At 40.5% G+C, this 25,104-nt stretch overlaps 1 protein-coding gene across 1 annotated transcript in view; it reads right to left on the bottom strand.

Annotated features, from left to right (window-relative positions):
- otud6b (OTU deubiquitinase 6B) overlaps positions 1-24,586 on the bottom strand; it is a 38,900-nt gene extending 14,314 nt beyond the window's left edge. The window contains exons 1-5 of the mRNA XM_078540723.1: positions 24,409-24,586; positions 16,810-16,964; positions 15,094-15,192; positions 14,611-14,923; positions 3,926-3,987 (exon numbers count right to left, since the gene is read on the bottom strand). Of these exons, the coding sequence (XP_078396849.1) occupies positions 3,926-3,987; positions 14,611-14,923; positions 15,094-15,192; positions 16,810-16,964; positions 24,409-24,478 (699 nt within the window). The 5' untranslated portion in view covers positions 24,479-24,586. The remainder of the gene's footprint in view (positions 1-3,925; positions 3,988-14,610; positions 14,924-15,093; positions 15,193-16,809; positions 16,965-24,408) is intronic.
- Between the last annotated feature and the right edge of the window lie 518 nt (positions 24,587-25,104).

Genomic DNA, 25,104 nt, shown 5'->3' with positions numbered 1-25,104 from the left:
TACATCTCAATCAAATCTCCCCTCAGCCTCCTCTATTCCAAGGAGAACAACACCAGCCTATCCAATCTTTCCAAATAACTGCGATTTTACAGTCCTGGCAACAGCCTCGTAAATCTCCATCGAACCCTCTCTAGTGCAGTTACATCCTTTCTGTAATGAGGTGACCAGAACTGCACACAGTACTCAAATTGTGGCCTAACTAGTGTTTTATATAGCTCCAACAAATTAGTCAAACATGACCTTTCCTTAACAAATCCATGCTGACTGTTCTTGATTAATCTGTGCCTAAGTGACAGTTCATCCATTCTCTCAGAATTGATTCCAATAATTTGCCCACTACTGAGGTTAGACTGACGAGCCTATGATTATTCAATCTATCCCTCACTCCCCTTTTAAAACAGACCTCCAATCCTCCAGCACCACTCCTTTATCCAAACTGGCTTCTTTTAACGGCCTAGGGTATGTTTCATGTGGCCCTAGTGATTTATCCACTTTCAAGGATGCTAGTCCCCTTAATACTTCTTCTCTCTCTATGTTTATCACATCCATACTTCACACTCCTCCTGCTTAACTACAATGTCTGCATTGCCTCCTCTTTTTGTGAAGACCAATGCAAAGTATTCATTAAGAACCATATACACATCTTCTGCCTCCACACATAGGTTACCTTTTAGGTCTTTTACGGGCCCTACTCTTTCCTCAGTTATTCTCTTACATTTGCTTCCTTGGAATCTAAGGAATCCTGCAAGCTCAAAACCAATGCATTCATTATCTCTGCTGCCACCTTTCTTAAAACCCTAGGACCTAAGCAAACAGGTCCAGGAGATTTGTCAGCCTTTAGTCCTAATAATTTCTCCAGTACCTTTTCTCTACTGATATTAATTACTTTAATTTCCTCAGTTTCTCTTGATCCTTTAGTTCCCCACTATGTTTTTTATGTCTTCAGCTATAAAGATCGATAGTTAATAATTAATCCCTGCTATTTCCTTATCCACCTTTATAATTTATCCTATCTCTACGGGCCCACGTTTACTTTTGCTAATCTTTTCCTTTTTACATGGAAAAGGTCTTGCAACTTTTTTTTTTTATTTCTTGCTAATTTACTCTTATCCTTCCCCCCCCCACCACCATATAGTGATCATCCTTTGTTGATTTTTAACAAAACATTTATCATAACCAATAAATACAAAAGAAGAAAAGATGCTAAATAGTCCACACTGTAGCAACATTCATTGAAACAAGAGTACAGAGGAAAAATGTGCATTAGGTAAGTGAAGTAACCTTGAACACCACTCTCTTGACACTTGCGGGACCTAAAATAATTGTTAGAATACAGGGATAAGAAAGAATATAAAATAAGAGCTTCAAAGTTACATATTTAAAATGCCATGCACTGAAGAGATTTATAAATTAAATGGAATAAATAAATTAAAGTGACCATAATATGATAGAATTTAACCTGCAAACTGAGAGGAAAAAGGTGGAATCAGATTTAACGGTATTACAGTTGAATAACGGTAACTACAGAGGCATGAAGGAGGAGCTGGCCAGAATTGACTGGGAGATGAGCCTAGCAGGAAAGACAGTGGAACAGCAATGGCAGGAGTTCCTGGGAGTAATTTGGGAGACACAGCAAAAATTCATCCCTAGGAAGAAGCAGCAGACTTAAGGGAGGACGAGGCAACCATGGCTGACAAAGGAAGTCAGGGACAGCATAAAAGCTAAAGAGAAAGCATACAATGCGGCGAAGAGCAGCGGGAAGCCAGGGGATTGGGAAGCCTACAAAGACCAACAGAGGACAACTAAAAAAACAAATAAGGAGGGAGAAGGTTAAATGTAAATTTCTAGCCAGTAATATAAAAGAAGATTGCAAGAGTTTTTTTTAGATATATAAAGGGTAAGTGGGAGGCAAAAGTGGACATTGGGCCGCTGGAAAATGACGCTGGAGGAGTAATAATGGGGAACAAAGAAATGGCGGAGGAACTGAATAGGTACTTTGCGTCACGTAGGAAGACACGAGTAACATTCCCAAAATTCAAGAGAGTCGGGGGGCAGAGGTGAGTATGGTGGCCATTACCAAGGAGAAGGTGCTAGGAAAACTGAAAGGTCTGAAGGTGGATAAATCACCTGAGCCAGATGGAGTACACCCCAGAGTTCTGAAGGTTATAGCTGAAGAGATAGTGGAGGCGTTAGTGGTGATCTTTCAGGAATCAGTGGAGTCAGGGAGGGTCCCAGAGGACTGGAAAATCGCTAATGTAACACGCCTGTTTAAGAAGGGAGTGAGGCAAAAGACAGGAAATTACAAGCCGATTAGCCTAACCTCGGTCATTGGTAAGATTTTAGAGTCCATTATTAAGGATGAGATTTCAGAATACTTGGAAGTGCATGGTAAAATAGGGCAAAGTCAGCATGGTTTCATCAAGGGGAGGTCATGCCTGACAAATCTGACAAATTAGAATTCTTTGAGGAGGTAACGAGCATGTTAGACAAAGGAGAGCCAATGGATGTTATCTACTTGGACTTCCAGAAGGCCTTTGACAAGGTGCCGCACAGGAGGCTGCTCAGTAAGATAAGAGCCCATGCTGTTAGAGGCAAGGTACTAGCATGGATAGAAGATTGGCTGTCTGGCTGGAGGCAGAGAATGGGGATAAGGGTAATCCTTCTCAGGATGGCAGCCGGTGACTAATGGAGTTCCGCAAGGGTCAGTGTTGGGACCACAACTTTTCACTTTATACATTCATGATCTAGATGAAGGAACTAAGCACATTCTGGCTAAGTTTGCAGATGATACAAAGATAGGTGGAGGGACAGGTAGTATTGAGGAGGCGGGGAGGCTGCAGAAGGATTTAGACAGGTTAGGAGAATGGGCAAAGTGGCAGATGGAATACAACGTGGGGAAGTATGAGGTCATGCACTTTGGTAGGAAGAATAGAGACATAGGCTATTTTCTCAATGGGGAGAGAATTCAGAAATCTAGAGTGCAAAGGGACTTGGGAGTCCTAGTCCAGGATTCTCTTAAGGTTAACTTGCAGGTTGAAGCACTAGTTAGGAAGGCAAATGCAATGTTGGCATTTATTTAGAGAGGACTAGAATATAAAAGCAGGGATGTGCTGCTGAGGCTTTATAAGGCTCTGGTCAGACCACATTTAGAATATTGTGAGCAATTTTGGGCCCCGTATCTCAGGAAGGATGTGCTGGCCCTGGAGAGGGTCCAGAGGAGGTTCACGAGAATGATTCCAGGAATGAAAGGCTTAACATATGAGGAACGTTTGAGGACTCTGGGTCTATACCCGATGGAGTTTAGAAGGATGAGGGGGGATCTGATTGAAACTTACAAAATACTGAAAGGCCTGGATAGAGTGGACGTGGGGAAGATGTTTCCATTAGTAGGAGAGACTAGGACCCGAGGGCACAGCCTCAGAGTGAAGTGAAGACCTTTTAGAACAGAGATGAGGAAAAACTTCTTTAGCCAGAGAGTGGTGACTCTATGGAATTCATTGCCACAGAAGGCTGTGGAGGCCTGGTCATTGAGTGTATTTAAGACTGAGATAGATAGGTTCTTGATTGGTAAGGGGATCAAAGGTTACGGGGAGAATGGGGTTGAGAAACTTATCAGCCATGATTGAATGGCGGAGCAGACTCGATGGGCTGAATGGCCTAATTTCTGCTCCTATGTCTTATGGTCTTATGGAATAAGTGCTAACTATCATCTTGTGTATCAATTTAAAAACTGACTCCTCCTTATTAGGCTAGTGGGAAAGCAATTATAATTTTAATACAGAATGTGCTGGTTATGATTAGCTAAAGGACAGTGAGAACATGATTCCAGTGAAAGGACTAGCTTTTGTATTGGTGGATTATTTCAATTATCATCTTTGAATTAGAATGATCTAAAAATAGCTGCAGTAAAATAATAATTCCTTACCTCAAGTTGTCCACCCCAGGCTGTTGTGTTGGCTACCTCATCACAGTACTTTTCAAATTCCTCTGAAATGGAGATACTTTTTGAAAGTATGACATACAAAGAAGTTGCAAACAGTATGATACAAATCGTACTATTTTCTTCATCCAAAAGACTCAAATCAAAGGCTTGTAACAAAAGATTGACAAAATTCAATTTCAGGATCACTGGATCAGTACTAATGTTTAAATTACTAGATTGTGCTAAGGTGTCTCAATTGACAGGTAATTGGTTCTGACAGGTGTTTAGTTCTTGGGGAAGGAGATCCTGTTGGATCAAATGTCTGCTGCCTTAAAGGAATTCCTGGGGAATTCATTCCTCCATGGAACAAATGAGACATCTCCTGGTCGCACAAAGAATAGAGGACATAATGATAACAAGATTTCAAAATAGTCCAGATACTGGATGCAAGCAGTGAAACAATGGAAGGATTAAAAACAGGCAGAATGAGGATGGAAGTACCTTTAGTAGATCTGGTTATTATAGCAGAAGACAAAATTTGAGCAGCAATAATAGGTGAATGAATCCTAGGAATGCGCAAGGATGAGTTATTAGGTGCTTCAGGTGTCATTCAAAGTATCATTATGTGACGAACTACCGAAAGTGAAGAGGCAGGGTCCGCAAAAAAATTCTGAGGAAGAGGATGAAGATAGCGATGAATCTTAATGAATTATACTGGTCACAAGAAATTATAGCCCTGTGATGAATGTATTATCCGAGGACTACTTTAACAATGCAGTACTAGATACTGTTTGTACTTCAACAGCATGTAGTAAAAATTGGTCTAAATGTTGTTTTTATTCAAAGTAGTGACGATCAACACAAGGTTAAAGAATATAGAAGTACTACTTGCTTTGGGTTTGCTGTTAACAAAACCTTAAGGTCACAAAGGGAATTGTAATTCCATGTAAAATAGCTGGAGTACACCATTTTATAAGTGCTCAAGTAGTCTCTAGTGAGATAACTATACTGTTGAGCAAATCTTCCATGAAAAAGGCGCAAATGAAACTTGTCATAGAGGATAAGGCAATTATTTTTGGAAAGTCAATAGATCTACAGTTTACCCAGTGATGACATTATTGTATCCCCTTAATGAAACCTGGTGTTTTTCATCAACGTATTAGGCAAGTGAATCAGGTGATTAAAATAAGGGAGGAAAAAGACCGTTTTAAACAGTCACGTGGACAATATACTCAGCTTACTTGTCAAAAGCTTAAAACGCTGCTAGAAGATGCAAGTGTGGTTGATGAAGAGTACATGAGTACAAGATTAGTAAGAATAATGAAATCTTGAAAAAGTATCGGAGGTGCCACCATATCCTATTGTAAGCCATCCATTGGCACATTACTTTGATGAGGAGGTACGCAGTAGTGTAGTGGTATTGTCAATGGAGTAGTAAGCCAGACACCCAGGGTAATGCTCCAGGGGTCCAAGTTTGAATCCCACCATGGCAGATGATGGAATTTGAATTCAATAAAAATCTGGAATTAAAAGTCCAATGATGACCATGAAACCAATGTCAATTGTTGTAAAAACCCATCTGGTCCACTAATGTCCTTTAGGGAAGGAAATCTGCTGTCCTTACTTGGTCTGGCCTACATGTATCTCCAGACCCACAGCAATGTGGTTGACTCTTAAGTACCCTCTGAAATAGCCTAGCAAGACACTCAGTTGTGTCAAACCACTAAAAAAAAAAGTCAATAAGGAATGAAACCAGACAGACCACTCGGCATTGACCTAGACACTGGAAATGACAACGGCAAACTCAGCCCTGTCAACCCTGTAAGGGCCTCCTTACAAACGTCTGGGGGCTTGTGCCAAAATTTGGAGAGCTGTCTCACAGGCTAGTCAAGCAACAGCCTGACATGGTCACGTTCATGGAATCATACTCTACAGAAAATGTTCCAGACACCACCATCACCATCCCTGGGTAAGTCCTGTCCCATCGGCAGAACAGATCCAGCAGAGGTGGCGGCACAGTGGGAGACAGTCGGGAGGGAGTTGCCCTGGGAGTCCTCAATATCGACTCCTGACCCCATGAAGTCTCATGGCATCAGGTCAAACATGGGCAAGGAAACCTCCTGCTGATTACCACACACTGCCCCCCTCAGCTGATGGTACTTCCTCAAAGTGGTGTTCAACATGACAAGGGTGGCAAGAGCACAGAATATACTTTGGGTGGGGGATTTCAATGTCCATCACCAAGACTGGCTCGGTAGCACCACTACAGACCAAGCTGGCCAAGTCCTAAAAGACATTGTAGACTGGGCCTGTGGCAGGTGGTGAAGGAGCCAACAAGAGGGAAAAACATGCTTGACCTCGTCCTCACCAACCTGCCTGCCGCAGATGCATCTGTCCATGACAGTATCGGGAGGAGTGACCACCACACAGTGCTTGTGGAGACGAAGTCCAGTCTTCATATTGAGGATACCCTCTATCATGTTGTGTGGCACTACCACCATGCTAAATGGGATAGATTTAGATCAGATCTAGCAACTCCAGGCTGGGCAACCATGAGGCGCTGTGGGCCATCAGCAGCAGAATTGTACTCAACCACAATCTGTAACCTCATGGCCCAGCACATCCCCCACTCTACCATTACCACCAAGCCAGGGGATCAACCCTGGTTCAATGAAGAGTGCAGGAGGGCATGCCAGGAGCAGCACCAGGCATACCTAAAAATGAAATGTCAACCTGGTGAAGCTGCAACACAGGGCTACTTGACTGCCAACCAGCATAAGCAGCAAGTGATAGACAGAGCTAAGCAATTCCACAACCAACGGATCAGATCTAAGCTCCGCAGTCCTGCCACATCCAGTCATGAATGGTGGTGGAAAATTAGACAACTCACTGGAGGAAATGGCTCCACAAATATCTGCATCCTCAATGATGGGGAAGCCTAGCACATCAGTGCAAAAGATAAGCCTTTGCAACAATATTCAGCCAGAAGAGCCGAGTGGATGATCCATCTTGGTCTTCTCCGGAGGTTCCCGGCATCACAAATGTCAGTCTTCAGCCAATTCGATTCACTCCACATGATATCAAGAAATGGCTAAAGGCACTGCAAAGGCTATGGGCCCCTGACAATATTCCAGCAATCGTACTGAGGACTTGCGTTCCAGAACTTGCCACACCCCTAGCCAAGCTGTTCCAGTACAGCTACGACACTGGCATCTACCCAGCAGTGTTGAAACCTGCCTAGGTACACCCTGTTCACAAAAAGCAGGGCAAACCTAACCCAGCCAATTACCGCCCCATCAGTCTACTCTTGATCATCAGTAAAGTGATAGAAGGGGTCATCAGCAGTGCTATCAAGTAATACTTGCTTAGCAATAACCTGCTCACTGACACTCAGTTTGGGTTCCTCCAGGGTCACTCAGCTTCTGACCTCATTACAGCTATGGTTCAAACGTGGACAAAAGAGCTGAACTCCAGAGGTGAGGTGAGAGTTACTACCCTTGACATCAAGGCAGCATTTGACCGAGTGTAGCATCAAGGAGCCCTAACAAAACTGGAGTCAAAGGGAATCAGGAGGAAATTCTCCACTGGTTGGAGTCATACCTAGCACAGAGGAAGATAGTTGCGGTTGTTGGAGGTCAATCACCTTAGTTCCAGGACACCACTGCAGGAGTTCCTCAAGGTAGTGTCTTAGGCCCAACCATTTCAGCTGCTTCACCAATGACCTTCCTTCCATCATAAGGTGAGAAGTGGGGAGATTCACTGATGATTGCACAATGTTCAGCACCATTCGCGACTTCTCAGATACTGAAGCAGCCCACGTCCAAATACAGCAAGACCTGGACAATATCCAAGCTTGGGCTGACAAGTAGCAAGTAACATTCATGCCACACAAGTGTCAGGCAATGAGCATCTCCAACAAGAGAGAACCCAACCATTGCCCCTTGATGTTCAATGGCATTACCATCACTGAATCCCCCACTATCAACATCTTGGCGGTTAACACTGACCAGGAACTGAACTGGACTAGCCATATAAATACTGTGGCTACAAGAGCAGGTCAGAGGCTAGGAATTCTGTGGCGAATAACTCACCTCCTGACTCCCCAAAGTCTGTCCACCATCTACAAAGCATAAATCAGGTCTGTACTGGAATACTCTCCCCTTCCCTGGATGAGTACAGCTCCAACAATACTCCAACACTCAAGAAGCTTGACACCATCCAGGACAAACCTCACCACCCACAGGTTCCCCTCCAAGCCACTTACCATCCTGACTTGGAAATATGTCACCGCTTCTTCACTGTTGCTGGGCAAAATCCTGGAACTCCCTCCCTAACATCATTGTGGGTGTACCTACACCACAGGGGCTGCAGCAGTTCAAGGCAGCTCACCACCCACTTCTCAAGGGCCTAGCCAGTGACGCCCACATCCCATGTCTGAATAAAAAAACGTTGCCATGGATCTAATGGTATGGGGCAAAGCCAGAAGTATTGTTATTCTACATTTTAAATACCTGTCAACAAGGTTTAGTTATTTCACAACAATAATAAGGACAAAAGGGTTATTAATGTCAAAATCATGGGGGAATGGAAAGGAATTGGACTGAGGACACCACTGAAGTTTCTGAGTCATAATGGAGGGGAATTTGCCAACAATGAGTTCGGAAAAATGTGCGAAAATATGAACATTACAGTCATGAATACCACAGCAAAAAGCCCTTTTAGCAACGGATTGAGAGAAAGGAATCATGCAGAGATCGATAAAGTGCTGGATAAATTTTTGCTGATGACCAGCACTGGCACGGGCAGTTCATGCAAACAATTCACTCCAAATGATTGAAGGATATAGACCTCCAGTAATTAGTATACGAGCAAAATCCAAAATTGCCTACTGCTTTGTGCTTTACAATCAGGGAGCCAAGGCTGAGGCTTTGAAGAGCATGCAAAGAGCACTAAGGCATCGTATAAGTCTAACTGAGACAAATTCAAGTCAGGAGATTTAGTATACTATAAAAGAGGGGATCATAGGAAATGGAAAGGTCCTGGTATGGTAATAGGTTGTGATGGTTATCAACATAGCAATTAAACTGTTAAGGTTCATTCATCACAATTAACTGGAATTAATTACAAAATCTCAAACTCTGAACAGCTGATAGAAGAAAACAAGGTATCTTGTACCTGAGGTGTTGGTCTGTTTTATGATCAAGCCAAGGAAAAGAACGCAGCAGATCAAGGGCTGGATAATGGTAATATAAGTGATCATGACACACATGACAGACCTATGACAGGTGAACTGCCTAAGGTGGCCCATAAATGCTGGCCCAGCCAACGAAGCCCACATCCCGGGAATGAATTTTTAAAATTCCACAGTGGGGATGGCGGGGTCTAGCGAATGGGAGGACAACTGTGGGATATGTAGGAAAAGTTACAGGTGAGTTTAAATATCGTTTGAATGCTCAGAATTACGGCCAAAAAGCGAGGTTCATGGACTGGCAGAATGTGGTGATTGAGTGGAGAGTGAAAAAGCACAATGAAGTTCAAATAGTGGATCCAGATGTGAAACGTGTGTCAGAAAATAATCACATACTGGAGAAACAGATTCTAAAAGTGCATGGCAGAGATTGTGCAACAGTAGTCCTGGCATACTTAAAACTGGAAGTGGAGGCCATAGCCTGACTCGATTAGACAATGAAATTAAGGCCATGGAACAGTCTAACAAAAGAACCATCTGTGAAGGCTGCTTGACTGACAATAAACTTGAGGATAACTTAATAAGAGAGCCAAAACAAAGAGAGTTAGATAGTTGGAGAGAGTTTGGAGTTTATTCCAAGGTACCAGATAAGGATCAAAATCAGTTTTGTTGCAATAGTGGATTTATACTGAAAAGTCCTTGCAGATGGGACTCAAGGCTAAAGTGAGTCTAAGGGTTTTGAAGAGCAACTGAGTGATAGATATTGGAGTGGATTCTCTCTTTTGGACACATTTTCATGTAGTTCATCGAAATAAAAGTCACGTTTCTGCTGGCAATATTTTTCAAAGGGAAGTGTTTTTGAAACCACCCAAAGAGGCAACAGACACAGAAGGAAAACCACACAAACTAAACAAATATGTCAACAGCCTGATTGCTGCTTCAAGGTATGGTATTTTTTCAGTGAAATGTATTTTGCTGAAAATAGCTTATGTGCAACTAAAAAATGGATCTCATAATGTTTTATTGGTATCATGAAGGGAAATTTCCAGGCATCTTCATGATACATATTGATTAGTTCTTATGGGGTGTTACTGCAGAATTTGAGAAATGTGTTATTAATAAGATTAGAGTAGAATTTAAAATTGAGAGCCAGGTTTTTTGGGGCTTTTAAATATATTGGTTTAGATATTAGGCAAAGTAGATCTGGAAAAACTTCAAATCAAAACTCCTATTTCAAGAGTGTAGCTATTATCCCAGTTATCATGCTAGATCACAGAAAGTTGATGGTGGGGATTTCAGTTCAGCAATTATAATGCTGCTGAACACCCCAGGATGTTGATCGTAAGGGGTTCAGCAATGGTAATGCCACTGAATGTCAAGGACAGATGGTTAGGTTCTCTCTTGTTGGAGATGGTCATTGCCTGGCAATTGTGTGACACAAATGTTAGTTGCTACTTATCAGCCCAAGCCTGAACATATTCCAACTGTTGCTGCATGCAGGCATGAAATGCTTCAGTTTCTTGAGGGGTTGTGAATGGTTCTGAACACTGTACAATTATCAGCGAACCTCCCCACTTTTGACATTGTGATGGAGACCAAGTCATTGATGAAGCAGCTAAGACAGTTAGGCCTAGGACATCACCACAAGGAACTCGTGTAGTGATATAAAAACAGAAAATGCTGGAAATAACCCAGCAGGTCTAGCAACATCTGTGGAGCTGAAGGGTCATGTGGACTCGAAACGTTAACTCTGTTTCCCTCTCCACAGATGCTGCTAGATCTGGAGTTTTTCCAGCATTTTCTGTTTTTGTTTCAGATTTCCAGCATCCACAGTATTTTGCTTTTATCCTGTAGTGATATCATGGGGCTGAAACGGTTGGCTTCCAACAGCCAGAAGCATTTTCCTTTCTGCTAGGTATGATTCCAATCAGTGGAGAGTTTTCCCTTGATTTCAATTGACTTCACTTTTGCTGGAGCTCCTTGATGCCTTACTCGATAAATGCTGGCTTGATGTGAAGGCAAAGTGACTGCCCTTCAGATGTTGAATAAAATTGAATTTGTTCCTGTTCTGATTTACAATTGACAGCTTGACTTATATTTTCCTGAACTGCTGGTAACAGGAACAAATGCAGTATTCCTTTAATGCACTTTGTACCAGCTTCCACACTCTAGAGACAAAATTTTACTGTTCAGCACATCCACCTGTAAATTTAGTGTATACAATTCTTCATGGGAAGTTTCTTCAAAAATGTACAATTTAATAAAGTGAAAGAATCAATGATCAAATCTAGACTTTCCCAAATAGGCACAACAGCCTATTTTCACTGTCTATCTCATCATACCTACTTCCACTTTTCTCCAAGAGGAACTCAAGGGTGAAAAATGAGATTCATAGAAATTAGAGCACAGAAGGATACCATCAGGCCCATAATATCAGTGTTATCTTTTCAACTGGACTTTTAATTCTAATCCTAGTTCCACACTCTTTCATCTTCCTAAAAGGCCAATTGTCAATCTAATATAATCATCTCAGCAAGAAATAGTAAATATTCTAAATGATTATACTTCCTCAAAATATTCATTCATCGGAGAAGACACAACCAACATGCACTTCACATTAAAAGTACCAAAAGTACTTCTGAACTTCAATATAACAAGACTGATGTTCTAATCAAGCTGAAAAGACTAAAAACAAATACACACCTCTAGATTAGATTGTAATTATCCCAGAATGTTGAAAGAGATTAAAATTAAAAGGCCTCTCAGAAAAATTTCAGATCCATGATAGTCTGTGTAATTAAACCATGGTAAGATTACAAAAGCAAAACGCTTCATAAGTATAGAAACAGGAAATGATAAATGGGGGAAAAATGACACAAAATGTGTGACAAAGTGTAATAGCAGGAAGTCAAATGGCAGATAAGATTTCTAATGAGATATAGGGTATCAAGTTCCACACAGTTTTGATTTGAAATAATTAGAACAAGTCATGCAATGATAATACCCTTTGTTCTTACATTGTGTGTATGTGTCTGTGTATATGTAACAAGTGAAAGATTACAAAGTTTGGTGTTCCTACAGTCGAAGTCAAATAAGCTCCTTACATCTATCTTAAAAACTTGATGTTTTCTCTTAATTTTGCCTAAAAGACGGAAGCAAACATTAAGCAAAAACGTAAAAGGTTTTGAAGTTACCTTCTAAGAAAATAAGTTGTGAAAAAAGGAGAGACACAGAAAAGCGGTGAGAATGGGACAGAAGGAAAATAATTTAAATATTTACTGCTTTATTACTAAAATTGTATGCAAGTGTTTATATTAGCTGTGTGTAGTATTACAATAATAAAGTTATTCCTGACATTTGATAAACTTTAATATCACAGTAAAGTAATATCAGTGCATGAGAAGAAAACTTACAAAACAGACCAACTTATAGGACAAAATATCTACAGATCTGCTTCCGTCTGAAGATTAATTAGCTGTGGGACACTACAAGCTGTGCATCACAAAGGAATAATTTAGTTCTGATTTGCCAATTTTTAAGAAAGTGATGTTCTCAAACAATCTTTTTGGAAAATAAGACAATGTCTTGTATATAATTTTCTAACGTTATAAACAAGAGATTGTCTATAGCACTTTTAAAATTGAAGTACTTTCAGATATTTCTAAGAAGAGAAACAAATGCCAAGAATTAATAAAGGATTCAAATGGAGATAACTGAAAACATGGTTAAAAAAAATAAGTTTATGATGGAAGGAAAATGGTACTAATTCGAGGAGTTTGGAAAGAGATAGTAAGGCGGAGACAATAGAATTCTCTGCCATAAACAAAAGAGTGCAATAGAAGAGTTTTTTGGGGGTGGAAGACAATGTATAGAAAGCCAAAGTTGAACAGAAGAACATGAACTGGGATGTAGAGCTGTAAGAGACTATAGAGCCATGGTGAGAAAAGGCCAAAGAGATTTGTAAATAAAGACGAGGGTCTTGAATTCAATCTATTGAGGGACAGGAAGCCAATGGAATTTGGTGCAGATAGAGGTGATGTGTGAGGTTAGTGCAGGGCAAGATTCTGGCAGAGAAGTTTTAGACAAGCTGTAGTTTAAGTAAAAGTGGAGCTAATGAGATGCCCATTGGTGAAGTCAAATCCAGAAATAACAGAAGGCTGGTTAAGAATTTCAGCAATAGTGAGGGGCAGAATAATGGTGCAGGGAAGCAATGTTATTAGGTTAAAGTAAGCAGTTTTGATGGTATGGAAAATATGAAGTTTGAAGCACAGCTAGGGCTGGATAGAATACTTAAGGTCTGCACCATCAGGTTCACCCTGAGAAAACAGCTGAGGAAAGGTTATGTTTTTAGCAGGTGCCAAATAGATGACTTCACTTTTACAAATACTAACTTTTAAAAAGTTCTGGCTTATCCACAATTTAATTCTTAACAATCTGACAGTGAGCAAAGTGACAATCATGGAGTCAATGATGGAACTAGAAAAGTGAAAGTGGGTATCATCAATATACAAGTCAGAAATTGAATCGCAGCCCACATTTTACAGTCAAGGGCGAAGCTATAACGTTCATCCCTAACCTCAAAGAAAACTGCCCACAAAGATCTAGCGATTTCAGTGACATGGATTTCCCCTTTCCCAAAGTCAGTTTAAATCTGGTGCTAAGTTGGGGGGATCTCCAGATGTCCAGCAACAGTCATGTCATCAAGGAGGAGAAGCAGCCAATCAAATTTAAGTAGTCTCACAGACAGCAAACCAGGAAATAAAAACCACTACCTATTCACTTTTAATTTTAAATTTACAGGTAGAAAAATAAATTGTGGCATACACATTGGTTGAAATTAAAATATCATGAACAAACTGTTAAAAACGTGTCAAATTTCTCCATTGTAATAAGAAACTCTAATGCACAAATATAAAATGATTCTTCCAGGGCCAGTGAGACTGTTTAACAGTAATTATGAACTTAATATGCTGTAAAAATCTAGTTACACCTTATTCAACAAGGTGTAATTTCTTTAACGGTTTTAAACAAAGAGTGTAAGGGTGGAAATTCTCATCAGTTCAAAGATTCCCCATTTGTTACAGTCTGAGGGCTCCTCAACAGTGCTCAACTGAAGAAGTATGGATTCACTGACATCAGTTTCTAGATTTCCACATTTGAAAAGCAGACTCTAAAAGTTTCAAAGGAGTAACTAAGGCAAATGCTGACAGTTTTGCTATCATTACCACTACAAAATCCAGGCCAAAAATCATTGAAGCCATCGTATAAATGAGGAACAGGAGGCAGACTGGGATAAAATATGTGAACAGGGTATTGGAGATGTGCTAAAGTACGCTAATGGCCTCTGATAGTAGAAAAATGGTGCAGCCTAGATGTGTTTGAAAACATTACAATACTTGCTCCTTTGTGCAACAAAGACATAATATATAAATACAATTGCAAGTTAACTTTTAACAGAATCAGTAACTTCAAGCATTTGTTGCACCAGCCTAATACTTACCAGGTGTATACATGTCTCCTGTATTAGAGTTGGTCAGAAAAGGTAGGAAGTCATCCACATGACTTCTCATGTACTCAGCTGCCCGTGTCCTTAGCTCTGCAATGGTCAATAGACCGTTCTGTTTTTTAAGTTGATCTTCAATAGCTTTGTACATGCAGTGACCATCAGATGGTATCTGCTTGATCTGCAACTGCCTTTTAGCAAGAATTTCAGCAAGTTTCTGCTTTTCCAGGTGCCTGGCTCCTTTCAAGTTCTCAATTTCAGCTTCAGCTATTCTCTCTTCCCTTTCTTTGTCCTGAGCAGCTTTCTTTTCCTTGTGTTGGAGTTGAAAACATATATTTTTTAAAATGATTAAAATCAAATATTAGAAAATGTATTTAAACATCATCTTGAACTTAAAACTATGCATTTGCCACATGATTTCGATTTCTAAAGAAATCAATAGGGACAATACGATCAAGTTACTTGTAGTCAAAAACATACCCTTCTTTTCTGCGCCTTGGATACCCGAGACTGCTTAATTGCTTTCCCATTTTCAATCTCCAATTCTAAATTTGCAATTCCATTAGTAGATGATTCAACCTAAAGGGAAAGATTATGATCAGAACTTAAAATCTTTCTCAGATACCCATTTTAACATGGCTTTAGAGCATTAATTTACATTATTGTCATAGCCCTTGTTTGTCAATGGAAATCCTATAACTAAATTCAAAAAGCAAGGCTTTCTGTTGCCTTACCAATTTTGAATACTGTATGATTGAAAATATGTTAGGCACATTGCAAGACATGCATCACTTCAATTAAAACCGAACAGATCTAGAGAATCTATATTTTCCCCCCAGGAGTCATACAAATGAAGGGTTTATTCTTTGTTTGTACATTATTGTGTAATTTTTTTTGAAAAAGAGTAAGGACAAAGCTCAGTTGGCTGGATGGCTGGTTTGTGATGCAGAGTGATGCTAACAGTGCGGGTTCAATTCCAGTACCGGGTGAGGTCATCCATGAAGGCCCCTCTTTTTCAACCTCGCCCTCGCTTAAGGTGTGGCAATTTTCAGGTTAAACTCACCACCAGTCGTCTCTCTCTAATGAGAGAACAGCTTCTGGGACTACGGAGACTTCCATTCATAAAATCAGTACAACAATAATGATTTTAAAACACTCTGGATAACTTGGGACTGCAAAGCTTTAGAGTAGCTTATGTATGTTGAATTGCGTCACATTGCAAATTGCAACTTTTGATTAGTTACTTGTGAGTCACTGTGAAGACAGGAAAGTTTAAGCACAATTTTGTGATAACAAATTTTGTGCCAGTTATTATATAGACCTGACTACAATTCCTGCAAGTTGGACAAATGGCTGCACAGGTAAATTTTATGAAATAAAATTAAGATTTGGCTAACAATGTTTTTTATCCATCAAAATAGTTGTTTTACATAATTAGGCTCTATCATTCACTTTAATTTAAATTTGAATGCATTATATGATAAATTGTATTACGGTTTGATTATATTGAAGACTTTATTTTCCTCCCCATACTGGATAATTTTCACTGACAGTACCCACTTGTAAAAGTTTCTATGGTAACACTCCAATTTTTACAATGGCCTTTGAGAACTGCATATATCAGCATGTATATGAATGATGTACTTAGAATGAACTGGCAGATATCGAATGCAGCGCTTATTTTCAGCTTTGTCTTCACTTGCAAGAATAGTTAACCAATTAAAGTGCATCAGGAACTCTTAAAAATTCATGGTTCTTTTCAACGTCCGTTTACTACTGCGGTATTTGTATACAACAAATGACTGGGAATTTATTTTAAAGCTGTGACAAGCCAGATATTCAGAATCCATATAAAGTAATAAGAATAAAGCTCAAGGTTGTGTTAAAACCAATTAACTTTTCACTATTCTATTCAAAATAGGAGATGATGATCTGAGATTTGGGTTCACAAGTTGAACTGAAGTTTGATTACTGATGCTTTTCACTTCCTGTGTGACGAATCTTTCATTTACGCTATGTAGCCAAAGCAAGAATGAGAATGCCCTATGATTAAAACTCTCAAACTGAGGCAGCATCATGCGCTGATGCCAAGAATTTTCTATGATACATATAGAATACTGTATATTCTGTCCATTTTAATAGCTTTATTTGAAAAAAGGGGGAAGAAGGAATCTAAACACAATACCATTCCCTCACCGTACTAGATTTATCAAGTGATTGAGTGAGCTGTTTAAGTTCCTCCTCATGCCTTAGTTCCAATTCGGCCTCAAATTTTGCAACTTCCTCTACCAGCTGTTTTCTTCTTTTCTTGTCATTTTTAGCGACAGCACTTTTCATTGCCTGTATTCTAGCTGCAATTCAAAGTGAAGGCATCATATTTAGAATTTTGCTTTTTTGCATATGAAAATAATTTCTACATATATACATAAAGCAGAACATACCTATCTGCATGATATTTAATTGAGCAATTCACAAATTATAAAAGTAGTGGTTTGGCACAACCAAGAGGTCTGCTAGGTCATTTCAGAGAGCAGTTAAGAGTCAACCACATTGCTCTGGGTCTGGAGTCAGTGTAAGCCAAACCAGGTAAGGTTGGCAGATTTCCTTCCCTAAAGGACATTTGTGAACCAGATGAGTTTTACAACAATCAATGCTAATTTCACTCTCACAATTACTGAGACTAGCTTTCAATTCCAGATTTATTAATTTAAATTTAGGGCATTTAGGGATGGGCAACATGTGCTGGCCTTGCCTGTGATGTCAACGGGACTCTGCATTACTAGTCCAGTGACGTTATCACTACGCCACCCTCTCCTCCTGTTGTGGTAATGCGACTGGACTAGTAATCCAGAGGCCCAGGTTAAGGCTCTTGATACAGGGTGTGAATCCCACCATGGCAGCTGGTGAAATTTAAATTCAACTTAGTCTCAGTAATGGGTACTATGACGACTATCATCGATTGTTGTAAAAACCCATCTGTTTCACCACTGCCCTTTACAGAAGGTAATAGAAAACCATAGAAAAGTTACAGCACTGAAGGAGGCCATTTGGCCCATCTTGTCCATGCCAGCCCAAGGACACCCACGTGTCCTTTCTAATCCCACCTTCCTGCGCCCAGCCCATAGCCCTGTAGCTTACAGCACTTAAGGTGCAGATCCAGGTACTTTTTAAAAGAGTTTAGAGTTTCTGCCTCTACCACCAACTTGGGCTGCGAATTCCAGACACCCACTACCCTCTGCGTAAATAAGTTCTTCCTCATGTCCCCCCTACACCTTCTGCCACTTATCTTGAATCTATGTCCCCTGGTTCGGGAAATAATTTTATCCTGTCCACTCTATCTATTCCCCTCATAAGTCTTGTACACCTCAATCTAGTCACCTCTCAGCTTTCTTTGTTCCAAGGAAAATAACCCCAACCTGTCCAATCTCTCCTCGTAGCTACACTTTTCTAAACCTGGCAACATTCTTGTAAACCTCCTCGGCACTCTCTCCAGAGGTATTACGTCCTTCCTGTAATGTGGTGACCAGAACTGCACACAATACTCCAGTTGTGGCCTCACCAGTGTTTTACACAATTCCAACATTATATCCTTGCTTTTATATTCTATACCTCTGCCAATGAAGGACAGCATCCCATATGCCTTCTTTACAACCTTGTCTACTTGAACTGCTGCCTTCAGGGACCTATGTACTTGTACGCCAAGATCTCTCACTTCATCTACCCCTCTTAGTATATTCCCATTTATTGTGTAATCCCTGTAACTGTTTAACCTCCCTAAATGTATGACCTCACACTTCTCTATGTTAAAATCCATCTGCCACTTTACCGCCCACTCCACCAACCCATCTATATCGTTTTGGAGATTATGGCTATCCTCTACACTATCCACTATTCAGCCAATCTTTGTGTCATCTGCAAACTTCCCAATTGTGCCTCCCACGTTCACGTCCAAATCGTTAATATATAACACAAACAGCAAGGGTCCCAACACTGAGCCCTGTGGAACACCACTTGAGACAACTTTCCATTCGCAAGGGCATCCATCGACCATTACTCTTTGTTTCCTGTTACAAAACCAACCTTTTATTCAGTTTGCCACATCACCCTGAATCCCATGGGCTTTTACTTTCCTGACCAATCTGCCATGTGGGACCTTGTCAAATGCCTTGCTAAAATCCATGTACACAACATCCACTGCACTAACTTCATCAACCCTTCTTGTCACTTCCTCAAAGAATTCAATCAAATTTGGAGGGAAGACCTTCCTTTAACAAATCCATGCTGAACATCCCTGACTAGTCCATGCCTTTCCACATGACAGTTAATCCTCTCTCTCAGGATTGATTCTACTAATTTGCTCACCACCGATGTGAGGCTAACTGGCCTATAATTGTTTGGCATTTCCTTTGATCCTTTTTAAACAATGGAACTACGTTTGCATTTCTCCAGTCCTCCAGTACCTCCCCTGTATCTAGTGAAGATTGGAAAATCATCCTCAGAACATCCGCTATCTTCTCCCTGACTTCCTTCAGCAGCCTCGGAAACAATCCATCCGGCCCTGGTGACTTATCAACTTTCAAGGATTTCAACCCTTCGAGTACTTCTCTCTTTATGACTATCCCGTCCAATATCTCGCAGTGTTCCTCCTGGACTACTATATCTACATCCCCCCCCTTTCCTTTGTAAACACGGAGACAAAACATTCATTCAAAACCCTTCCCACAGCCTCTGCATCTACACACAAGTTTCCATCTTCATCTCTGATAGGTCCCACGTGTTCCTTAACTAACCTTTTAGCATTAATGTATTGGTAAAACATCTTTGGGTTATCTTTAACTTTACTTGCTAATCTTTTTTCATACCCGCTCTTTGATTTCCTTATTTCCTTTTTCACTTCATCCCTGCACTTCCTATATTCGTCTAGGCTATCTGCAGTGCTTAGTTATTTGTGCCTATCATACACTTTCTTTTTCTGTTTGATCTTCCCCTGTATTCCTCTAAACAACCAGGGGTGTCTAGATTTGGCAGTACCACTCTTATTTTTGTAGGGGACATGTCTACTTTGTACAATTAGGATCTCGCTTTTTGGTGCTTCCCACTGGTTTTCCACTGTTTTATCCTCCAGCAGTGCTGTCCAGTCCACCTCAGCCAAGTCCCTTTTCATTTCTGCAAAATTTGCCTTCCCCCAGTTTTAGACCTTTACTCCTGCCTTATCTCTGTGCTTTTCCATGGTAATGCTAAATCTAACTGAATTGTGATCACTGTCCCCGATATGGTCGTCAACTATCACTTCACCCACTTGCCCTTCTTCGTTCCCCAAGACTAGGTCTAGAATTGCATCTCCTCTCATTGGGTTTGTCACTAACTGGTTGAAAAAATTTTCCTGGACACACTGCATGACTTTTTCTTCCTCAGTGCCCCTTATATTTTTTGAATCCCAGTTGATATTAGGATAGTTGAAGTCTCCTATTATTATTGCCCTCTTGTTCTTACGAGCAGAAATTTGCCTACATATTTGTTCTATCTCCCTTTCACTATTTGGGGGTCTGTAGTATACTCCCAGTAGCGTGACTGCCCCTTTTTTATTTCAAAGCTCAATCCATAAAGTCTCGTTTGTTGACCCATTTAGTATATCATCCCTTCTCACAACTGGAATTGATTCTTTAACCATTAGTGCCACCCCCCCTCCGTTTTTATTTCCTACTCTATCGTGTCTGAAGATTCTATAACCAGGGAAATTAAGCTGCCAGTTTTGTCCCTCCTTTAGCCAGGTCTTCATTATAGCAATAACATCCTGCTGCCATGTATCTACCTGTGCCCTTAACTCATCTACCTTGTTTGTAATACTCCTTGCATTGAAGTATAAACAGTTTAACCCCATCAATTTCCCTTGCTGGACACTTTGTAAACTGTGCTTCTCCTGTGACTCCATGTCTATTTCAATGTCCCTGTGTGTCGTCTTACATGGTCTGGCCTACATGTGACTCCAGATGCACAGTAATGTGATTGACTCTTAAGTGCCCTCTAAATGGTCAAGCAAGCCATTCAGTTCAAAGGAATTAGGGATGGGCAACAAGTGCAGGCCTTGACTGTGGCGTCAACATCCCATGAAAGAATAAAAAATCATAAAAGCGAAGCTCAAATCTGAAGGATAGTTCAGTAATATTTCTTACATATTATTACAACTTTTGTAACTATGTCAAGTAAATTAACAAGCAAAAATGATACAGCTCAACATTCACAAAGGGTCATAAAGTAGTTTTTGGAATTATTCAGGGTTTCTTGAAGTACCAGTATGCAAGAAGTCACATGCTGAAATTGAGAGCTTGAAATTAACATATTTATTCTCAATCGTTAAAATACTTACCAACCTACTCTGTCTCTGGATATGTCGGCATTAAAGGGACTACATTCTTAAATTTTGGCTTAAAGCCTTTTGTAAAATAAAGTGAGCATCATGTTGCACTAAAATACAAATGCTTACTATTTTACCAGCATTATCCATTTTCATCAACTTCACAATCTTTGTAATTATTCATAACTTGGAGTCCATAACACCTGTTTCTACAAAGTTCAGATTTTAACTTATCACTGAATATCAAATAGCTAACAGTTTAAGAGTATTTACTTCTCATTTATTCTTTCCTGCCTTTTTTCCTCAACACTTTTTCTTCAAGTTGATGGTGCTGGTAGTGTATTACAGATCACTGAAGGAGTATGAGTTGCAGTGGCAACATGCACTTTTACATGCATGTTGCAGTCTGGGCCAATGGATAGTGATGATCGAAGCTCCAACTTTCTTTCAATCAGATGGGAATCCCTCCCGCTCTTACCGCCTGCCATTTGCACATGTTGGAAGGTTGATAAACAACCTGTCTGGCTATGCCATGAATGCACCTTCCTTGGCCATCAAGTCCTGGCTTGGGACTCAAACCTGAAGCTCCTGAGTCAGAGGCAGAGAGGCTACCCACCACACCACAAGACCTCCCAATAAATATCCCCAAATATTTTGGATAGAATTAGATGTGTTTGTGCCAACAATATTTGAAACCAAGCAGCTCAATACAAATGCAGCATCTTCTCAAATACAATGACACTAGATAGAAATTAATTTATTAGTGCTAACACTGTGGAAATTGTCTAACTCAATGTAAATGTAACATACTTTCAAGCACAATGAAAGTATTGTTGCCAATGCCAACAGTGTATGTCAATGTAAATTTAGCATCCTTTGAATTGCAACGTTTGAATGTATTCCAACATTTCTTGGAATAATGTAACTCAAAGTGCCTTTGAATTATGATTATCACTTGTGCAATGTACAGAATGGTTTTTTGGATATTTTACATTTTTGCTTTATGAATAAAGTTTATTAAAATTAAGATAAAGGCAAAATACTGTGGATGCTGAAAATCTGAAACAAAAACAAAAAATGCTGGAAAAACTCAGCAGGTCTGACAGCATCTGTGGAGAGAAACAGAGTTAACGTTTTGAGTCCATATGACTCAAGCTCTGAAGAAGAATCCTACAGACTTGAAATGTTAACTCTGTCTTTCTCGCCACAGATGCTGTCAGGCCTGCTGAGTTTTTCCAGCATTTTTTGTTTATTAAAATTAACTTTAGTATTACTGAAAAAAGTGACATGTCAAAGCTTTTCATCTTTCACTCATCAGGACACTTCGCAAGAATACCAATATAAGGGGAAAACAACACTTTATACAGTGAGAGAGCGGAATGCTGATTGGTTAGCAAGTGGACCCTGATTGGTAGAGGTGTTGTCATGGCGAATGTACTAATTGATGGTGACTGACAGTTAACTACCAGCATTGTTTGAAATTTAAACCAGGCAGATTGACCCTGATTGGTCAAGGCATTGCCCTGAGAAATGAGTCAGGTCAATCTGCCTGGTTTACATTTCAACCAATGCTGGTAGTTAACTGTCAGTCACCATCAAATAGTGCATTCTTCATGATAATGCCTCTACCAATCAGAGTCCACTTGACAACCAATCAGCACTCCTCTCACACAGTATAAATTGTTGTTTTTCCCTTATTTTGGTATTCTTGCAAAGTGTCCTGATGAGTGCAAGATGAAAAGCTTCAACATATCTTTTTTCATCAATACTCAAGTTCTGTACTACCAAATGACTAAAATTTCCTTGCTCTTTAGCCAGTAAAATAGAATGAAGTAAAACCGCAGACTATCCCACAGCCCTGATAAATGTCTATTTCATCATCTCTAAAAAGGTACAGTTGCTGGTCATGATTGATCATTCATCTTCATTCTAAAGTTAACATAATAGACTCTTATCAATTATCCATGCCAGTGCTGCACAACCCACCACCCCCCAACAGATTTCTTTCCAAGCTCATCTGTGTATAATTGTTAGGTAACCAAATGAGCACAATGTCAAATTTTACTTTTCATTTAATAACATTACATCATTAGAAAATAGAATGTATTTTGTGTCAGCTGTGGCTCAGCTGGTAACATTCTCACCTCCGAGTCACAACGTGTTGGAGGCAGTTCAGAGAAAGTTTACTAGATTGATAGCTGGAATGAGCAGGTTATCTTATGCAGAAAGGTGAGACAGACTGGGCTTGTTTCCACTGGCTTTTAGGGGAGTGAGGGGACTTGACTGAAGTAAATAAGATCCTGAATGGCATTGACAAGGTGGGTGTGGAAAGGATGTTTCTTCTTGTGGATCAGTCCAGAACCAGGCGGCACTGTTTTAAAATTGAGTTGCCCTTTTAGGGCAGAAATGAGGAGAAACTTTTTCTCTCAAAGGGTTGTGCGACTTTGGAACTTAGCCTCTGAAGGAGGTGGAGGTGGGGTCTTTGAACATCTTTAAGGCAGAGGTAGATAAGATTCTTACAAACAAAAAATTACTGCGGATGCTGGAAATCCAAAACAAATACAGAATTACCTGGAAAAACTCAGCAGGTCTGGCAGCATCGGCGGAGAAGAGTTGACGTTTCGAGTCCTCATGAGGACTCGAAACGTCAACTCTTTTCTTCTCCGCCGACGCTGCCAGACCTGCTGAGCTTTTCCCAGGTAAATCTGTTTTTGTTTTAGATAAGATTCTTGTTAGGCAAGGGAATCGAAAGGTTATCAGAGGTAGAAAGGATTCAAGACACAGACAGATCAGCCACGATCTTATGGAATGGAGGAGCAAGCTTGAGGGACATAATGGCCTACTTCTGCTCCTATTTAATATGTTCGTTAGTCCCACTCGACTACTTGACCACAAAACTCAAGGTTAACACTCCAGTGCAGTGCTATTTCGAAGAAGAGCAGGGGAGTTATCTCTAGTGTCCTGGCCCATACTTGTCCTTCAATCAAATCACAAAAACAAGATTTTCTGGTCATGGTCACGTTGTTCTTTATGGGAGTTTGCTGTGCCCAAGGTGGCTGCCGTTTCCTACATTACAGCATAGAGTTCCGAAGTGCGGTGGTTTGGGAAAGAGGCAGGAATGTGCCGAGTGAACGTGCCTGGCTGGCGGGCAGGATCACTGTGCATCAGGCCGAGACCAGCCGGAGTGAGGGGGGGATGGCGGGGGAGAGAGAGAGGCCGCGGTCCGGGGATCAGCGCCTCCTCGGCTCCCTCCAACCCGGTAAAGACCCCAGCCAGACGGGGGTAAATGAACCCAGCTGTTCACTAGCCGCCAGCATTGCCCCTTCGACACAAACTCGGCGGCTCCTTTCACCAAGGGCAGCAAATTCTGCTGCAAGACGCAGAAACCCAGCAGCCGTTTCCCGGGCAGGAGCCGCTCCTCTCTCTCCGGTTTCACCTACCCTGTAATTCCTTCTTTTCCTTACGGTGCTTTTTAAAAAGCTTCTCCTCCTCCGTTTCTATTTCCTCCATGGCGTTTGCAGCAACCAATTCTTTAACTGATATGCGGCCTGTGTCTGTGAAGATCAGACATTGAGAAACACCTTCCTTTGCAGCAGCACGATCCCCTTTCCCCTTTCAACTCTAACCCCAATACTAATTAAAGCTGCACCACACAGGGTACTTTTTATAAACTCCCAGTAAAAACACACACAATTTGTTATGTCTACTTTCATTGGAACAGTAAATTCTATAATAAATTACTGGGCTAAACATCAACCATATTTTTAACTAGCAATCCTAAATAGTCAAATTCAGTTAACCACTTGCATTTAAAGAGGGCATTTAACATATGTCCCAATTGGGCACAAAACAGGAAGGTTACAAAGCAAACTTTGACTCCTAGCCTGTTATAGAGTTGATTTTCCAGGCAACTTTTCTTGGTGAAAATATTGAACTTTATTTACAAGACAGCAGTACATGTGTGCATCTAACTCAATAACTAAAGAAGAACTCTCTCCTAGAGGTTCCCCATGCTGCTAACTCATTGGTTTACACAGATCATGTGATCTTACAAAAGGATTATTCCTAAAGCTACAGTCCTATGTTTATCAGAACTATAATTACTATTTTCCTCCCCCTTTAACTTTTCTGTGCAT

The sequence above is a fragment of the Cetorhinus maximus genome, chromosome 4, assembly GCF_964194155.1.
Source record: "Cetorhinus maximus chromosome 4, sCetMax3.hap1.1, whole genome shotgun sequence".
NCBI classification, from domain to species: domain Eukaryota; kingdom Metazoa; phylum Chordata; class Chondrichthyes; order Lamniformes; family Cetorhinidae; genus Cetorhinus; species Cetorhinus maximus.
Note: the sequence above shows the minus strand (reverse complement) of the source record. Positions and strands in the feature narration are given on the sequence as shown.